This window comes from Natrix helvetica (genome assembly GCF_964273705.1).
Source record: "Natrix helvetica genome assembly, chromosome: 4".
Taxonomy (NCBI): Eukaryota; Metazoa; Chordata; class Lepidosauria; order Squamata; family Natricidae; genus Natrix; species Natrix helvetica.
In genome coordinates, this window is record NC_138550.1 from 4,571,601 (window position 1) to 4,587,488 (window position 15,888).

Sequence of the window (15,888 nt, forward strand, 5' to 3'; positions counted from 1 at the left end):
TCCTAGGTCCTTGGTTAGGACTCGAGCTATTGAGCTACCAACCAGCCCCAAAGGCTGTGAATCTCACCAAAGATTAACCACGCAATGAATAATAATAATAATAATAATAATAATAATAATAATAATAATAATAATAATAATAATAATAATAATAATAATAATAAGTAATACAGCAGAGATGCTAGAGTACCAGGAAGATCAAATAATGATGATGATGATGATAATAATAAGTAATACAGCATAGATGCCAGAGTACTAGATGAAATAATAATGATTATGCTAATAGTAATAAACAATAATAGAGCATAGAAATGCCAGAGTACCAGAGAGATCAAATGATGATGATGATAATAAATAGTAGTGATAGTAGTAATAGTAATATAGCAGAGATACCAGAGTACCAGGGAGATCAAATGATGATGATAATAAGTAATAGTAACAGTAACAGTAACAGTAGTAGTAATAGTAATAGTAATACAGAAGAGAGATGCCAGAGTACCAGGAAGATCAGATTCTCCAAACCCACTTTGCTGCTTAGAGGAAAGAGGAATCTTGTACCCATGTTCCACTGTATGCCCATCATCCCCTTCTCCCTCCTTCCCCCGGCTGATCTATCCCAATTTAGCTGAAGGGATGGAAAACACAACCTCAAAATGCCTCCCTGGGACCCGGGAGGGAATCCCCTCAGGGGCCGACCCGGGTCGGCGTCTCGTGTGAAGACGCCCCTCCCGATCCCCGCAAGACACCCCCCCCCCCAAGGAGGGGAGAAAAGGGACCGACGACGACGACCCCAAGGTGTCCAAGCCGCGAGGCCCAGACATTAAGCGGGTCTCTACCCCGCGCTGAGGGAGGGAGGCCCGGCCGGGCCACGGCGGCGTCCCGGAGGGAAGTGAAGCGGGCCCGCGGCGGCGGGGAGAGGAAATACGGCCTTGCTCTCCTTGCTCCGAGGAGCCACGAACGGTTCGAAACTGAGGTAAATTCGCCCCCGGTTGGGCTTACCCTGGTCGCCAGGCTCCTGCGGCGCCTGCAAAACGCGCTCCAGCTCCGGGAAGGGCAGCTCGGGCAGGTCGAGGAGGGCGCCGTACCTCTCCAGGAAGGAGCAGACGACGGCGAAGTTGGGCCAAGAGCCCGGGCGGGAAGAGCCCTCCGGCGGCGGGGCGGCGGGCAAAGGCGGGGAAGGGGGAGCCGCCGCCGCCGCCGTCGCAGCCGCCATCTTGGAACCTGAGAGGATGGATGGATGGAGGAGGAGGAGAGGCGGGCCGGGCGGGCGCGCGGAGGAGGAACGCAGGGGGCGCTGTGGGGCGGGGAGAGAGAGACCCCCGCCGCCATTCTCCCGTCGGGCCCCGCGAGAGGAGGCGAGACGAGACGAGGCGAGCCCGAGTAGAAAAGGAGGCGACGCTGGGAAAGAGCGGCCCGGGATAGCAAGCCCCCCCCCCGTCTCTCTGTCTCGTTGGTTTAAGATTTCACTGATTGACACAGGAACCAAAACGAGCTTGGCGTTGAGGGGCGGGGGTGGGAAGAGTCGGAAAGGGGCGGGCAGAGAACGCCGCCCGAGCCAATCTCGCCGGCGGCGACGGAGAAAGGGGCGCAATCATAATAGAAAGGGACGAGGAGGAGAGGACGTCGAGACCCCGCCCACCTCCACAAAAAAAAGGAGGGGGCGGGACCGTAAGCGAGGGCGGGGAGCCCAATGTTGTGGGAAGGTTTGTTAGTGGGCGCGGCCCGTGTTTGTAACGTCGCCTTCGGCCAATGAGGAGCGGGAGGGGGCGTATCCTGCCAGACGGGAGACAGATGCGTGGTCTGGACAGGTGAGCGGGGCCTACGGGGACTACAACCCCCATCGCTCCCCATCCGCCACGCTGCGGATGATGGGGACTGCAGTTTGGAAGCCCTCGGGGAGGCAAGCGCCTCCCTGAGTGGCTGCAGAAAGGGAGTTTGTCAGCTGCAATTCAGGTACGGGTAGTTCTCGACTTACGGCCAACATTGAGCCTCGAACTTTCCGTTGCTAAGCGAGACAGTTGTTAAGCGGGGCTTGTCCCGTTTTACGACCTTTCTCACCACAGTTGTTAAGTGAATCGCTGCAATTCTTAACATGGATAATATAATATAATATATAATTAAAATAATACAGTTAATATAATATATAATAATATGAATATGGTTTCCCCAATTGAGTTTGATTGTCAGAAGGTCGCAAAAGCAGATATACGTGACCCCTGGACTCTGCGACCGTCATAAATGGGAGACAGTTTGCCAAATGCCTGAATTTTGATCACATGACCACTAAGATGCTGAAACGATCCTAATCCCCTTTTTCAGGTCCATTGTAAGTTAAGTCAATGAACAAATGGTTGTAAGTTGAGTATGCAAACCACCAAAAATCCCTCAGGGGAAATGCCCAGTGTATAAATTGGACAAATAAATTTAAATAACAGTAAAATAGCAGAAGATTGTAAAATAAGATAATAGAAAAAGATTAGATGCAAAAAGATTACAGTGAAATAAAGCCAACACCATAAGAAAAAAACATATATAATTTATTTCTAAGTTTCAATGACATCAGAAGAAAACTGAATAAGTCAACCGACTCTCAGCCATTTTAAAGTCCATCCGTACCACCATTTTATATCTGCCCTGCTCTGTAATTTAAGGAGGATAATTCAGTCTGTAGCAGGAATTGAAAATATCTCATCTTATATAGGTAGTGCCCTTCTCAATAGTAGTAACTGTGGCAGGGATCTTGGAGTCGTGGTGAACAACCACTGAAATAGGAACCAGCAGTGTGCGACAACTGGTACAAAAGCCAAACACTGTTCTAGGCTGCATTGACAAAGGGATAAAATTAAGATCACGTAAAATGTTTAATACCACTTTATAAAGCCTTGGTAAGGCCACACTTGGAATACTGCCTTCATGTTTGGTTGCCACAATGTAGAAAAGATGTGGAGACTCTGGAAAGAGTGCAGAGAAGAGCAACAAAGAGGATTAGGGGACTGGAGACTAAAACATATGAAGAACGGTTGTGAGAACTGGGTATGTCTAGTTTAATAGAAAGAAGGACTAGGAGAGACATGATAGCAGTGTTCCAGTATCTCAGAGGCTGCCACAAAGAAGAGGGAGCCAAGCTATTCTCCAAAGCACCTGAAGGCAGGACAAGAAGCAATGGGTGGAAACTAATCAAGGAGAGAAGCAACCTAGACATAAGGAGAAAATTTATGACAGTTAGAACAATTAACCAGTGGAACAGAAGTTGCCTCCAGAAGTTTTGAATGCTCCAACACTGGAAGTCTTTAAGAAGATGTTGGATAGCCATCAGTCTGAAATGGTGTAGGGTTTCCTGTTTGAGCAAGGGGTTGGACTAGAAGACCTCCAAGGTCCCTTTCAACTCTGTTATTCTATGACTACAGGGAGAACAATTCATCAGTGGAAGAACTTCCCTCCAGAACTTTTGAGAGCTCCATCGCTGGAGTTTTTTAAAGAAGAGATTGGACAACCATTTGTGTAAAATGGGATAGGGTTTCTTGCTTCAGTAGGAGGTTGGACTAGAAGACCTCCAAGGTCCCTTTCCAACTCTGTTACTCTGTTTTTCCACTCTGTTATCCTTTTGCCTCTTGTTCTTCCCTTACAGGCACCCCTCCTGCTATGTCTTCCCCCGAAATTGCCTCCCTATCATGGGGACGGATAATGGTAAAAGGCTGCCCCACAACCTATAAAGATTGTAAAGTATGGCCTGGAGGCAGCCGAACGTGGGACTGGAGAGAAACGGGCACGGAAGTAAGTATCTTGGGGAAATTTCTTCGGGGCCTCCTATGGCATCAGGCATTTTTATGCCCCAGGGAGAATCCCAGTTTAACCAGCCAAAAGAAGCAAGAATTAGGAATGGTTCCTCTTCGCCTCAGATCCTGCATGTCTCCTGCTGTCAAACAGGCTAGAAAACTGGGCCTCAAACCTGTTGATTCCTGTACCTACTTCCCAAATCTGGGGAAATTACCCAAAATGAAATAAAAATGAGTTTTTCTTTGGATAACAACACACAAACTTATTATCCATGGCAACAGGGACAACTTAAACTGAGTTATAGACTGTCATGTACAAAGATAGTCCTCGACTTGTACCAATTCATTTAGTGACCATTCGAAGTTACGACGGCATCGGAAAAAGTGACTTACCGTATTTTCCGCAGTATAAGATGCACCAAGATTTTGAAGAGGTCAATTTAAAAAAAAAGTTTTTGCACTCTTCAGGCCTCCCAAGCCCTCTGCACGCCTCATTTTTGGTGAAAAATGGGGTATGCAGAGAGTTTGAGAGGCCTGCAAAGTTCTCCTAGGGGCTGGGGGGGGGGGGAGGCAAAAATGAGCAAAAACTGGCCCATTTTTTATGAAAATGGGCCCATTTTTTAAGCAAAAAACAGGGCATGCTTAGGTTTTGGGAGGCTTGTAGAGTGCTCCTGGGAGCTGGGGGGCAAAAATGAGCAAAAAATGGCCCGTTTATCACTTGTTTCTGCCTTCCCCAGCCCCCAGGAGCACTTTGCAAGCCTCCCAAATCCTCTGCACGTCCATTTTTGGGAAGGGGGCGGAGTTTCGGGAGCCCAAACATGGTGTATTCAGTGTATAAGACGCACCTAGATTTTCACCCTCTTTTTTTGGAGGAAAAAGGTGTGTCTTATACTCCGAAAAATACGGTATTCACACTTAACGACCATTGCAGCATCCTCATGGTCAGGTTATTTACATTCAGATACTTGACAACTGACTCACATTTATGACGGTTGTAGTGTCCCGGAGTCACGTGATCCCCTTTTGCGACCCATTAACAAGCAAAGTTTATCGGGAAGCCAGATTCACTTAACAACTGTGTTCCTAATTTTAACAATCCCTGCATGTGTAAGTAAATCACATGGTCATAGATGAAATCCATCTTTCCCCGTTGGCCTTGCTTGTCAGAAGCCAACTGGGGTAATCTCAGATGGCGATCACCTGATCCTTGGGATGCTGCAACTGTTAAAAACGCAGGCTGGTTCCTTAACCAGTTTTTGATTAGGTAACCATGGAGTTGGCACAACGATTGTAAGTGTGAAAAATGGTTGTAAGTCACTTTTTTCAGTGCTGTCATAACGTTGAACAGTAGCTAAATGAAGGTATCAGGGTTCCAAGTAATACATCTATAATAAATAGGTAGGTTCCTCAAAGCATTGTTTTATTGCACATATCATATTGACATATGCTGGTGAAAACAGACTCTGAATATTCCCGCTGTTTTCACCTAATTAAAAGTAAAAAGTGTTCCCTTTTCCCAGTCAGTCACATGGTCCAATCAAGGTCCCGTCCGGTTGCCTGGTAACTTCGCTCCTCCTCTGTCTGACCGCCTTTGGGAATGTCCTTGGTTTCCAGGAGAAATTATTTTGTTTCGACTATAAAACTTCCTATCCCTCAGCTCCAGTGTGGCAACACTGAAGCCCCAAAATGGTCTCGGTCGGGTCAGCTTCAGGGTTGACACAACCATCGTGTGAAAAACGGTCATAAGTCCCTTTTTTCAGTGCTGTCGTAACTTTGCACGGTCGCTAAACAAACAGCTGTAAGCAGTGGTGGGACTTGAATAACTTAACAAGCAGTAGGCATGGCCGGTTGGTCATGTGACTGGGTGGGTGACATCACTCATCACACCCAGCCCCGCCTCCCAACCATTCGCCTCAAAGGCAGTCGTAGGATTCAGCTGGTTAGGGCTAATCCCAGAACTGGCTGGCCCCGCCCCTGCCCATTTTGGGGGCCTTTTTCGGCCATTTTCCGGGCCATATATCAGGCTGCTTTTGACCTGAAAAATGACCCAAAATGGCCAGAAAAACAAGCGGGTGTGAGACCCAGCCAGTGGTGGGATTTGCCGGTTTGCCGAACTGCGCAGAATCTTAATTATCGGTTTGCAATGGCACCTGAACCATTGCAAACCGGCAACAGCTCACCTCTGATTGTAAGTCGAGGACCTTTAAAGCAGCTTTCTAATCATTTTTTGGGAAAAAGCACATTGAAAGAACCTATGCCAAGAATAGGGGAACAAAACTACAACCGTCAACTCTTAAAAAAACAAAACAAGGCAATTTTGGGGGGGAGTGTGGGAGTTAAGGAAGGTTGAGGTTTACTCCAGAGGTGGGGGGAAATGTATCTGGAAGGATTTCACAGCTGTTGGGGGTGAGGAAACACCCCCAAATCAAGACAAAAATAGAACTGGAATGTTTCTGCTGCTTTAACACCCCTATGCCTTATCTTTCCTTGATTTGAAACTGCACGTTCGTGACATTAGAAAATCATTGGTGAAAAAAACCTCACAGCATTGGGCGCGAAAAACTATTAAAACAAATTAAAACAAAAAATCCAAAAAAGAAGAGAAAAAACAAGACAAACATAATAATATAAAATAGTTTTACAATCTTCTGTATCTGCAGACATGTTTAGTTTTTGTAGTGTGTGAGAACTACTTATAAATCACATATTTGTTTCTTTTTCAGAGCATTGCAATGGGTCACAATTAAAGCAGGCTGCAGTTTTTAGAGGCGGCCAAAAAACTTTTTTCCTTGCTTATTGCTCAGACATATATTACTTATTTATCAATTGTCATTTCACCCCATCATCATCTTCATTTAACGACCCCAGAATCCCTTGCAGAGTGGAGTCTGGGCAACTGAATGGAGTTAGCAGAGAATTTACTGGCCGGATGCTCATCCTGTCGCCAGTGTGGAGTTTTGTTCAGCAGATATATTCTCATTGTGCCCACAGAGAGAGAGAGAAATATCTGCCTCTACCTAGGATTGAACTCACAGGCTCCTGATTGTGAGGTGAGAGATCCACCTCTAGGCCACTCCACCACTCAAAATTCTCCTCATTAGAAAACTGCACGAATTCTTTTAGGCTGTGGGATGATTTTAATGAACTTTTTAATAATTGGTTTTTAATTAGTACCGGTAAATCCTCGCCTTTGTAAATGTCATTTTTTTTAAAAAAAATTAAAAGGCTATTTTCATGTTATTGTATTTGCGCACGTCCCCCAGTCCCTCTGGTGAGGGAGATGGGTGATTTCAGATGTTGATAAAATAAAATTAATAAATAAAAGCTTGTTAAAAATAGACCCCCCTCCCCGGGTCTATTGAGAGCAGCTGCACGCTGGGGTGCAGAGCAGGAAGGCTGCCGTACTTTATTATGCAAATGTACATCCAAATTGTAATGAGAAGGCAGAAGGGAAACAAGCAAAACAGGCTAAGAAAAGTCACATCTGCCTCAACAAGCTGTGATTTACCAGGTTAATTCGATCAGCGGGAAGCCGGGCCAGAAAAACACAGAGGTTCAAGGAATCGGATCATACAAAAGGCTTGGGAAATAGGGTTAGGTAGAAAAAGTTACCTGCTCTGTGTGTCTGTCCATCTATCAATCTGGGTCCTCATTTTACCGACCTTGGAAGGATGGAAGGCTGAGTCAACCTTGAGCAGGTCAGGATTGAACTGCTAACAGTGGGCAGAATTAGCCTGCAATACTGCTTTCTAACCACTGTGCCACCACGGCTTCTTCTTCTTTTTTTCCTGGTAATTTTTATTCTTTTTCTCTTTTCAGCATATGTTACAATCGTTATGTCAACATTTTGTACATTGTCATATCGTCTTATCTATACATGTTTTTCTCTTTTCACCATATATTACAGTCATTATGTTAACATTTGTACCTTGATATATCATCTTTATCTATACGTGTTTATAATATTCCGCTTCTATATTTACGTACTTTTATACACAGTTCTATATGTATTTATATATATTATTTTTGGCTTAATTTTTTTCTTGTTTTCTAACCATTCATACCAATTATTCCAGATTTCATAATATTCCGATTCCTTTTTATCTTTTAATTTTAGAGTTAATTTGTCCATCTCTGGGCAGTCCAGTGTTTTTTTTAATCATTAATTCTTCCGGGGGAGGAGTAGTTTGTTTCCAGTATTGAGTAAAGGCAATTCTAGCTGTAGTTAGAAGATGTGTTAGTAAATATTTAATTTTTTTTTGCGTAATTCCCTTTGATTATTCCCAGCAAGAAGGTTTCGGGTTTATATTTTATTTGTTCTCTCGTGATTTCTTGAACCCATTTCCAAATTTTTTTCCAATATTTTTGTGATTCCGGGCAAGACCACCACATATGATAGACCACCACGGCTTCTTCCTCCCTCCCTCCCTCCCTCTCCCTCCCTCCCTCCCTCCCTCCCTCCACGGTTTACAGTATCAGCCTCTTGCCCCCAACCATCTGAGTCCTCTTTTTACCGACTTCGGAAGGACGGAAGGCTGAATCAACCTTGAACCAGTCAGGATTGAACTGCTGGCGATGGGCAAAGCTAGCCTGCAATACTGCACTCTAACCACTATGCCACTACAAGGATCTACGACAACCCGCCACAGCTCACTCATCACAGGACAACTCACTATGGGGCAAGAGTTACCCTAATATCAAAGAAATGATGGAACAGAATCGTTAAAGAAACATTTTAAAAATGATTTTAAATACTTAAATTGAATTGTTGCATTGTCCCCGCAGAGAGCTGCCCCATGGCGAATTGACTGTGGTGAGTTGGCCCAGTCTGCTAGAAGAAGGAAGGCACGAACGAATGAAAAAGGAGGAAAGGAAAGAAGAGAAGGGAAAGAAAGGGAGAGAGGAAAGGACAGGAAAGGAAAAGGGAAGAGAGGAAAGGGAAAGAAAGGAAACGAGGGAAGGAAAAGAAAGGAATGGGGGGAAGAAGGAAGGGGAGGAAAGAAGAAGGAAAGGGAAGGGAGAGAGGAAAAGGAAAGAAAAGAATGAAGGAAAAGGGGAAGAAAGGAATGGGAGGGAAAAGAAAGGGAAGAGGAAGGGAGAGAGAAGGAAAGAAGGGAAAGGAGGGGAGGAAAGGAAAGAAGGAAAGAGGAAAGGAAAGAAGGAAAGGAAAGGGGGAAAAAGGAATGGGAAGGAAAGAGAAGGGAGAGGAAAGGAAAGAAGGAAGGAAAAGGGAAAGAAAGGGAAGAGGAAGGGAGAGAGAAGGAAAGAAGGGAAAGGAAGGGGAGGAAAGGAAAGGGGGGAAAAGGAATGGGAAGGAAAGAGAGAAGGGAGAGGAAAGGGAAAGAAAGGAATGGGAGGGAAAAGAGAGGGAAGGGAAGGAAAGAGGGAAAGGGAAAAGAGAAAGGAAAGGGAAGAAGGATGGGAAAAGGAAAGGGAGGAAAAGGAAGGAAAGGGAAGAAGGGAGAGGAGAAGAAAGGAAATCAGGATGGTAGCATCTGCCACAGAAGAAGGAACCATGCACTTCAAGGCCAGTCCTTGAAAGTGCCAAATCACAACACCCACACCCACCCCCATTCAAGTGAAATGCATCTCCCGCTAACTTCCCTCTCCCCCAACACAGCACGTCCCAGGGGTTCAGCCTGCCGACTTGAAAGAAGTCCTGGAAAAGAGCGTCAAGACGTTAGTGATCGGTCGTGGCATGAGTGAGGCCCTGCAGGTAGGTGAGCTGAGCAGTGGTGGGCTCCCTCGGGGATTGCGTGTTTCACGCGTGCGCAGCTTTTTTACCAAAACTTACCTTCCACGTTACTCCTTGGGGAGTAACACAGCTGAGGGGGGGGGGGCAATCCACTCTGCCGCTCTAATCAGCGGAGAGGATATAGGTATATATATATAATTTTTTGCACTCTGCAGACCTCCCAAATCCTCTGCATGCCTCATTTTTTTGTAGGGGGACCTGGGGGGGGCAAAAACAAGCAAAAAATTGCCTGTTTTTTCGCTCGTTTTTGCCTTCCCCAGCCCCCAGGAGCACTTTGCCGGCTTCCCAAACCCTCTGGACGTCCATTTTTGTGAAGAGGGCGAGGTTTTGGAAGGCCAAAAATGCTGCATTCAGTGTATAAGATGCACCCAGATTTTCTCCCTCTTTTTTTGGGGGAAAAGGTGCGTCTTATACTCTGAAAAATACGGTAAGTAAAGCTCAAGGGCGGGCAGGCCAACCTGATCATGGGACCGAACTGTTTCGCTCTCAGCTGATTGTTGGAGCTACCGGTTTACCCGAACCAGTCCGAACCGGCTGAATCCTTCCCCTGGAGCTAAGCCTTAGAGAAGAGCCAGGCTCTGGTTTCATGCCAGGTGAGAACCATTTGTACGCATCAAAGCGTTACCATCAGTGGCCTGGGGAATCCTGGCGGTTGGGAGTCCACATCTCTTTAAAAAGATGCCAGGGTTTGTAAAACACTAAAGATAGTCCTCAATTTACGACCACCATTGGCCCTAACATTTCTCTTGGCAGGCAAGAGAGTTGCTAAGTGAGTTTGGCCCCGTTTTACAACGTTCTTCAATTTGTCATGCAGTAAGTCACTGCCGTTGTTAAGCCAGTCAGACGGATGTGAAGTGAATCCGGCTTCCTCCTTGACAGGCACAAAGGGGGGGGTGTCGCACGATCCACTGCGACTGTTGTAAAGATGAGTCAGTTGCCAAGCATCCGAACCTTGGTCAGGTGACTCTGCGGATGCTGCGACGGTCGTAAGTGTGGAAAATGACCGTAATTCACTTTTTTCAATGAATTTTGGTTGCTAAATGGTTGTAAGTTGAGGATTCGCTGTATTTATCCTGTCTCCTAGTCTTCTCTTTTCCAAGATAAACATGCCCAGCAAGTTTTAATTCTCCCTCATAAGGCTGGGTTTCTATATTTCATGGGATAGGATAAGATAGGATAGGGAGTGGCCGAACCTATGGCCCACATGCCGCAGGTGGCACACAGAGCCCTCTCTGCGGGGCACATGAGCCGTCACCCAGCTCAGCTCCACCATGCATGCTTGCGCACCTCCCGCCGCCGGCCACCTGGTTTTGGGGTCTCTGCGCATGCGAGGGGCGTGGTGCAACACCCCCCCCTCACACTCCATTTTTGATCCTAAGAGGCTTAGGGTGGGGTTAAGCTGTTTCGGCCAAACCGGATGCTAATTTTACATCTGGTTCACCGAACGGGTAGTTGCAAGGATTGGCTGGCCCCGCCCAACCCGCCCCTTCCAGGAATCCCCACATGGCCCATTTTGGGTACCAAGGTAGTGCAGGGCCTGCGTGGAGGACTCTGGGAGGGAGGATAGGATAGGATAGGATAAGGAATAGAATAATGAAAAAAGAATAGAATAAGGAATAGAATAGAATAGAATATAGAGTAGAATAGAATAATGGAATGAGTAGAATATAATAATAGAATGAATAGAATAGAATAATGGATGAATAGAATAATGGAATGAATATTATATAATAATGGAATGAATAGAATAGAATAAGGAATAGAATAGGATAATGGAATGAATAGAATTGAATAGAATAATGGAAATAGAATAGAATATAGAATATAATAATGGAATGAATATAATAATGGAATGAATATAATATAATAATGGAATGAATATAATAATGGAAATAGAATAGAATATAGAATAGAATAATGGAATATTATATAATAATGGAATAAATAGAATAGAATAATGGAATGAGTAGAATATAGAATATAATATAATAATGGAACGAATATAATATTAGAATGAATAGAATAGAATAATGGAATGAATATTATATAATAATGGAATGAATAGAATAGAATAAGGAATATAATATAATAATGGAATGAATAGAATTGAATAGAATAATAGACTAGAATATAGAATATAATAATGGAATGAATAGAATAGAATAATGGAATGAATAGAATAATGGAAATAGAATAGAATATAGAATAGAATAATGGAATGAATATTATAGAATAATGGAATGAATAGAATAGAATATAGAATAGAATAGAATGGAATGAGTAGAATATAGAATAGAATAATGGAATGAATAGAATAATGGAATGAATAGAATTGAATAGAATAATGGAAATGGAATAGAATAAGGAATAAAATAGAATAATGGAATGAGTAGAGTATAATAATGGAAATAGAATAGAATAGAATAATGGAAATAGAACATAGAATAAGGAATAGAACAGAACAGAACAGAATTTCATTGCTTTTTTCCCGCCCAAGGTGCCTCCAGCCACCGTGGAGTATCTGAAGCAGCAGGGGATTGACGTGAAGGTCTTGCAAACGGAGATGGCCGTGAAGGAATACAACACCTTGGCTTCCCAGGGAGTCCGAGTGGGTGGGGTCTTCCATTCTACCTGCTGAGGGTCTGAGGACAGAGCCTTCTCTCTCTCTCTCTCTCTCTCTCTCTCTCTCTCTCTCTCTCTCTCTCTCTCTCTCTTCCACCTGCTCCTTCGGGGAAATCCAAAGGAACATTTCCCCCACCCCCACTGTGCCAACTTCCCACCCAGGAATAAAACCATTTGCAAAAATAAAAGCCCCACCCAATTTTTATTAGCACATGTCCAGGTGCGTCAAGGAAACAACGGGGAAGGTGTCAGGCTTGCCAGGTAGCTGATATGGAGGGGGAAACCCAGCCAGACGAGCTCTTTCTACATTGTTGTAAAGCTACAATAACAAAATTTTGCGAATCAGGAAAAAAAAACACCAGGGAGTCCTCGACTTACGGCCACAACTGAGGCCCGACATTTCTGTTGCTAAGTGAAGCATTTGCTCAGTTGAGTTTTGCCCCCGTTTCTACGACCTTCCTTGCCATGGCGGTTAAGTCAGGGGTGTCCAAACTTGGCAACTTTAAGACTTGTGGACTTCAACTCCCAGAATTCCCCAGCCAGCTCTGAAGTCCACAAGTCTTAAAGTTGCCAAGTTTGGACACCCCTGGGTTAAGTGGATCGCCGCAATTGTGAAGCTAGTGACAGGGTTGGTAAGTGAATCCTCCTTCCCCATTGACTTTGCCCGTCAGGAGGTCGTCAAAAGGGGATCACATGACCCCCCCCGGACGCTGCTACAGTCATGAGTCAGTTGCCAAGCATCCGAAATGTAAATCACGCGGCCATGGGGATGCCGCTACATCCGTTCAGTGTGAAAAACGGTCGTAAGTCACTTTTTTCAGTGCCATAACTTCGGTCACCAAGTGGACTACCTATCTTGTGCATGGAGCAGACCACGCCTGAAGCATTCCACCAAATTGTGGCCACTGCATTTTAAGGACATGGACAAATTGGGCTGTGTCCAGAGGAGGGAGAGGGAAGGAGAGACAGACAAGACAGAGAGAGAATCAGAGACAGAAGAGAGACAGAGAGTGATAGACCCATAGAAAGAGACACAGACAAACAAGAGAGAGACTGACAGAGGCAGAAACAGAAAAGAGACAGAAAGAAACAGACACAGAAAAACACAGACAGACAGAGAAAAACACAGACAGAGAGAGACCGAGACAAACAGACAGAAACAGGCAGAGACAGAAAGACAGAGAAACAGAGACAGGCAGAAAAACAGACAGACAGAGAGACAGACAAAGACAGAAACAGACAGACAGAAAAACAGGCAGACAGAAACAGAGGTCTAGAGAGATAAAGAAACAGAGAGAGACAGAGAGAAAGGGAGAGAGTGGAACAGAGGGGAAAAAGAGGATACTAGAGAGGTAGAAATATTGAGGTTATCTTCAGTCACAGGAAACGGGGGGGGGGGGGATATGACAGTGGCGCAATTGTTCCAAATAATTCCGGGGGTAACAGGAGACGTCCAACTTAATCATTCCCAGGGAGTGAAATAAAACAATCAAAATCGAATTTACGGGACGCCTTTGGGTTCCGCTTTCAGGGGGAATGAAGAGAAACAGATGTTACATTCTGTGATTCCCATGCGCAAGTTTTGTACAAGTGGTCTCGGGATGTGGGTTGGTAGGAGCTGTCCGGCTGCAACAGGAAGATGCAAGAGACAAGCAGCTGAGCCGCAGGAAGCTTTGGGCTCCCGGCGTGGCAAGTCGGCTCTGGAGAATCCAAGGGGAAAATCTGATTTCTGCCTTTAGAAGCAGAGAATCTGTACAGGCAGAGGTATACTATAAATATATTAAATCAATGTCCCTTCACTCTAATGTTCCTCTTTTCCTTCCTCCCTTTCATCTCTCCCTTCCACTATCCTCCTTTTCCTCTCTACATCCTTCCCATTTTCCTTCCTGTCTTCTTCATTCCATCCGTTTCCCTTTCACTATCTTTTCTTCCTTCTTTCTCTATCCTTCCGATTGTCCCTCCCATCTTTTCTTCCTTCTATCCTTCCATCTCCCTTTCAATATCCTTCCTTTTTTCCTTCTTTTTCTCCCTCCCTTCTCATCATCCTTCCTTCCTTCTAATATTCCCATTTTCCTTCCATCCATTCCTTCTATCCCTCCATCCTTCCTATTTTCCTTCGTCTTTTCTTTCCTTGCATCTCTTGGTCTCACTTTCGTTATCTTCCCTTCCTTCCTTCTCTCCCTCCATCCTTCCAATTTTCCTCCCTGTCTTTTCTTCCTTCTATCCATGTCTCCCTTTTCACTATCATCCTTTCTTCTTTCCTTCATTTTCCTTCCCTCCTTTTTCCTCCTTCCCTCCCTTCTCATCATCCTTCCTCCGTTTCTTCCTTCCCTTCCTCCCCATTCATCCATCCACCCATCCAAATTAACAAAAACTCCAGAGTTCACACAAGAAATGCTACTTACACCAAGGGATGAAATCCAGCAGGTTCTGGAGAACCGGTAGCGGAAACTTTGAGTAGTTCAGAGAACTGGCAAATGCCACCTCTGGCTGGCCCCGCCCCATCTAATATCTGCCTCCCGAGTCCCAGCTGATCAAGAAGAAATGGGGATTTTGCAGTATCCTTCCCTTGCCACGCCCACCAGGCCACGCCCACAGAACCGGTAGTAAAAAAAATTGAATTTCACCTGTGGGTCGCGACCCCCTTGGGGGATCGAATGACCTTTTCACAGGGGTCGCCTAAGACCCTCCATCTCCACCGGCGTCGCCCATGCTCAGGAGCCCGTCCTGAAGCGGCAGGTGCATGAAAAGCGTCGGGTGGCAAAGCAGCCTCCTCCAAGCTCGGGGCGCAACCTAGATACCGCCCCGCCCGGTCTCCATGCCAAGGAAAGACCGAGGCGCTGAAGGAGGAGAGAGACGGGTTATTCTGGGTGGCGAATCAGCCTCAGCTCCGCCGGACGTCCAAAGTGAGCACGGTTGGTGGTGCTGCTTCAGCCCAGCTGCCTACACAGGGGCTCAAAGGCACCTGGAGAGGAGGAGACCGGCGGGGCAGTCGGGCCACCCGCTTCAGCCGGCAGGATGGGCTCTCGCCCAGGCAGGCGCATGTGGGGATTCAAGCCGCCTTGGGCCTGGACCCTGCCTTTGCCTCCCCGGGCAGTGGTCCCGTCCTGCAGGCTAAACTGAGCTCAGAGGCTTTTTGGCCCCCAGGAAGGGCTGGCAGGAGAGGCCAGAGGGGAGGACAGGCCCCGCCCACCCATTCCTTTCGTTGGGGCAGAAGCACAGTTCGATGTAGCTTAAGCCTCCGTTTAAAATCCCATTTAAAGGACAACTTTAAATCTGTGTTTAAGAAAAAAAAAGGGAGGAATGGAAGGAAGGAAGAAAGAAAGAAAGAAAGAAAGAAAGAAAGAAAGAAAGAAAGAAAGAAAGAAAGAAAGAAAAGGGAAGTAGGAATGGAAAGAAAGAAAGAAAGAAAGAAAGAAAGAAAGAAAGAAAGAAAGAAAGAAAGAAAGAAAGAAGAAAAGGGAGGAGGGAATGGAAAGAAAGGAGAAAAGGGAGGGAGGAATGGAAAGAGAAAGAAAGAAAGAAAGAAAGAAAGAAAGAAAGAAAGAAAGAAAGAAAGAAAGAAAGAAAGAAAGAAAAAAAAAACCTGGGTGGGTGGATGGAACGGAATGTAAAAAAAGTAAACTTAACAAAGTGAAACTCGTGTAAACCACGAACGGCTGCTGGAGGCAGGCAGGGAGCTCGTTTTAGCCTGGAAAAATCCCAGCCTGGCTGATCTTCTCCCAAACCAAGATG

General features: G+C 45.5%; 2 protein-coding genes across 4 annotated transcripts in view; one reads left to right on the forward strand and one right to left on the reverse strand.

Annotated features, from left to right (window-relative positions):
- Window positions 1-1,250, reverse strand: part of RSF1 (remodeling and spacing factor 1) — a 52,497-nt gene extending 51,247 nt beyond the window's left edge. Inside the window, exon 1 of the mRNA XM_081949956.1 lies at window positions 1,000-1,250. Coding sequence (XP_081806082.1) covers window positions 1,000-1,213 — 214 coding nt within the window. The 5' untranslated portion in view covers window positions 1,214-1,250. The remainder of the gene's footprint in view (window positions 1-999) is intronic.
- Window positions 1,251-1,662: 412 nt separating this feature from the next.
- On the forward strand, window positions 1,663-12,341 carry AAMDC (adipogenesis associated Mth938 domain containing). Of its 3 annotated transcripts, XM_081949992.1 has the most exons (5): window positions 1,663-1,808; window positions 3,629-3,774; window positions 9,397-9,492; window positions 12,029-12,188; window positions 12,233-12,341. In XM_081949992.1, the coding sequence occupies exons 2-4, from the start codon at window positions 3,643-3,645 to the stop codon at window positions 12,167-12,169; spliced, it is 369 nt and encodes a 122-aa protein (XP_081806118.1). In that variant the 5' UTR covers window positions 1,663-1,808; window positions 3,629-3,642; the 3' UTR covers window positions 12,170-12,188; window positions 12,233-12,341. The 3 variants fall into 3 exon arrangements, with proteins under 3 accessions (XP_081806118.1, XP_081806117.1, XP_081806119.1); XM_081949991.1 differs by having other exon boundaries at window positions 12,029-12,341; XM_081949993.1 differs by lacking the exon at window positions 1,663-1,808 and adding an exon at window positions 1,816-1,953 and having other exon boundaries at window positions 12,029-12,341.
- The last annotated feature ends 3,547 nt before the right edge of the window (window positions 12,342-15,888 follow it).

Excerpts from the sequence above, each read along its gene's own strand:
- AAMDC (XM_081949991.1), top strand. The coding sequence starts at position 3,643 with ATGTCTTCCCCCGAAATTGCCTCCCTATCATGGGGACGGATAATGGTA. Across the intron at positions 3,775-9,396 it reads GGAGAGAAACGGGCACGGAA|CACGTCCCAGGGGTTCAGCC; the intron begins GTAAGTATCTTG and ends CCCCCAACACAG. Across the intron at positions 9,493-12,028 it reads GCATGAGTGAGGCCCTGCAG|GTGCCTCCAGCCACCGTGGA; the intron begins GTAGGTGAGCTG and ends TTCCCGCCCAAG.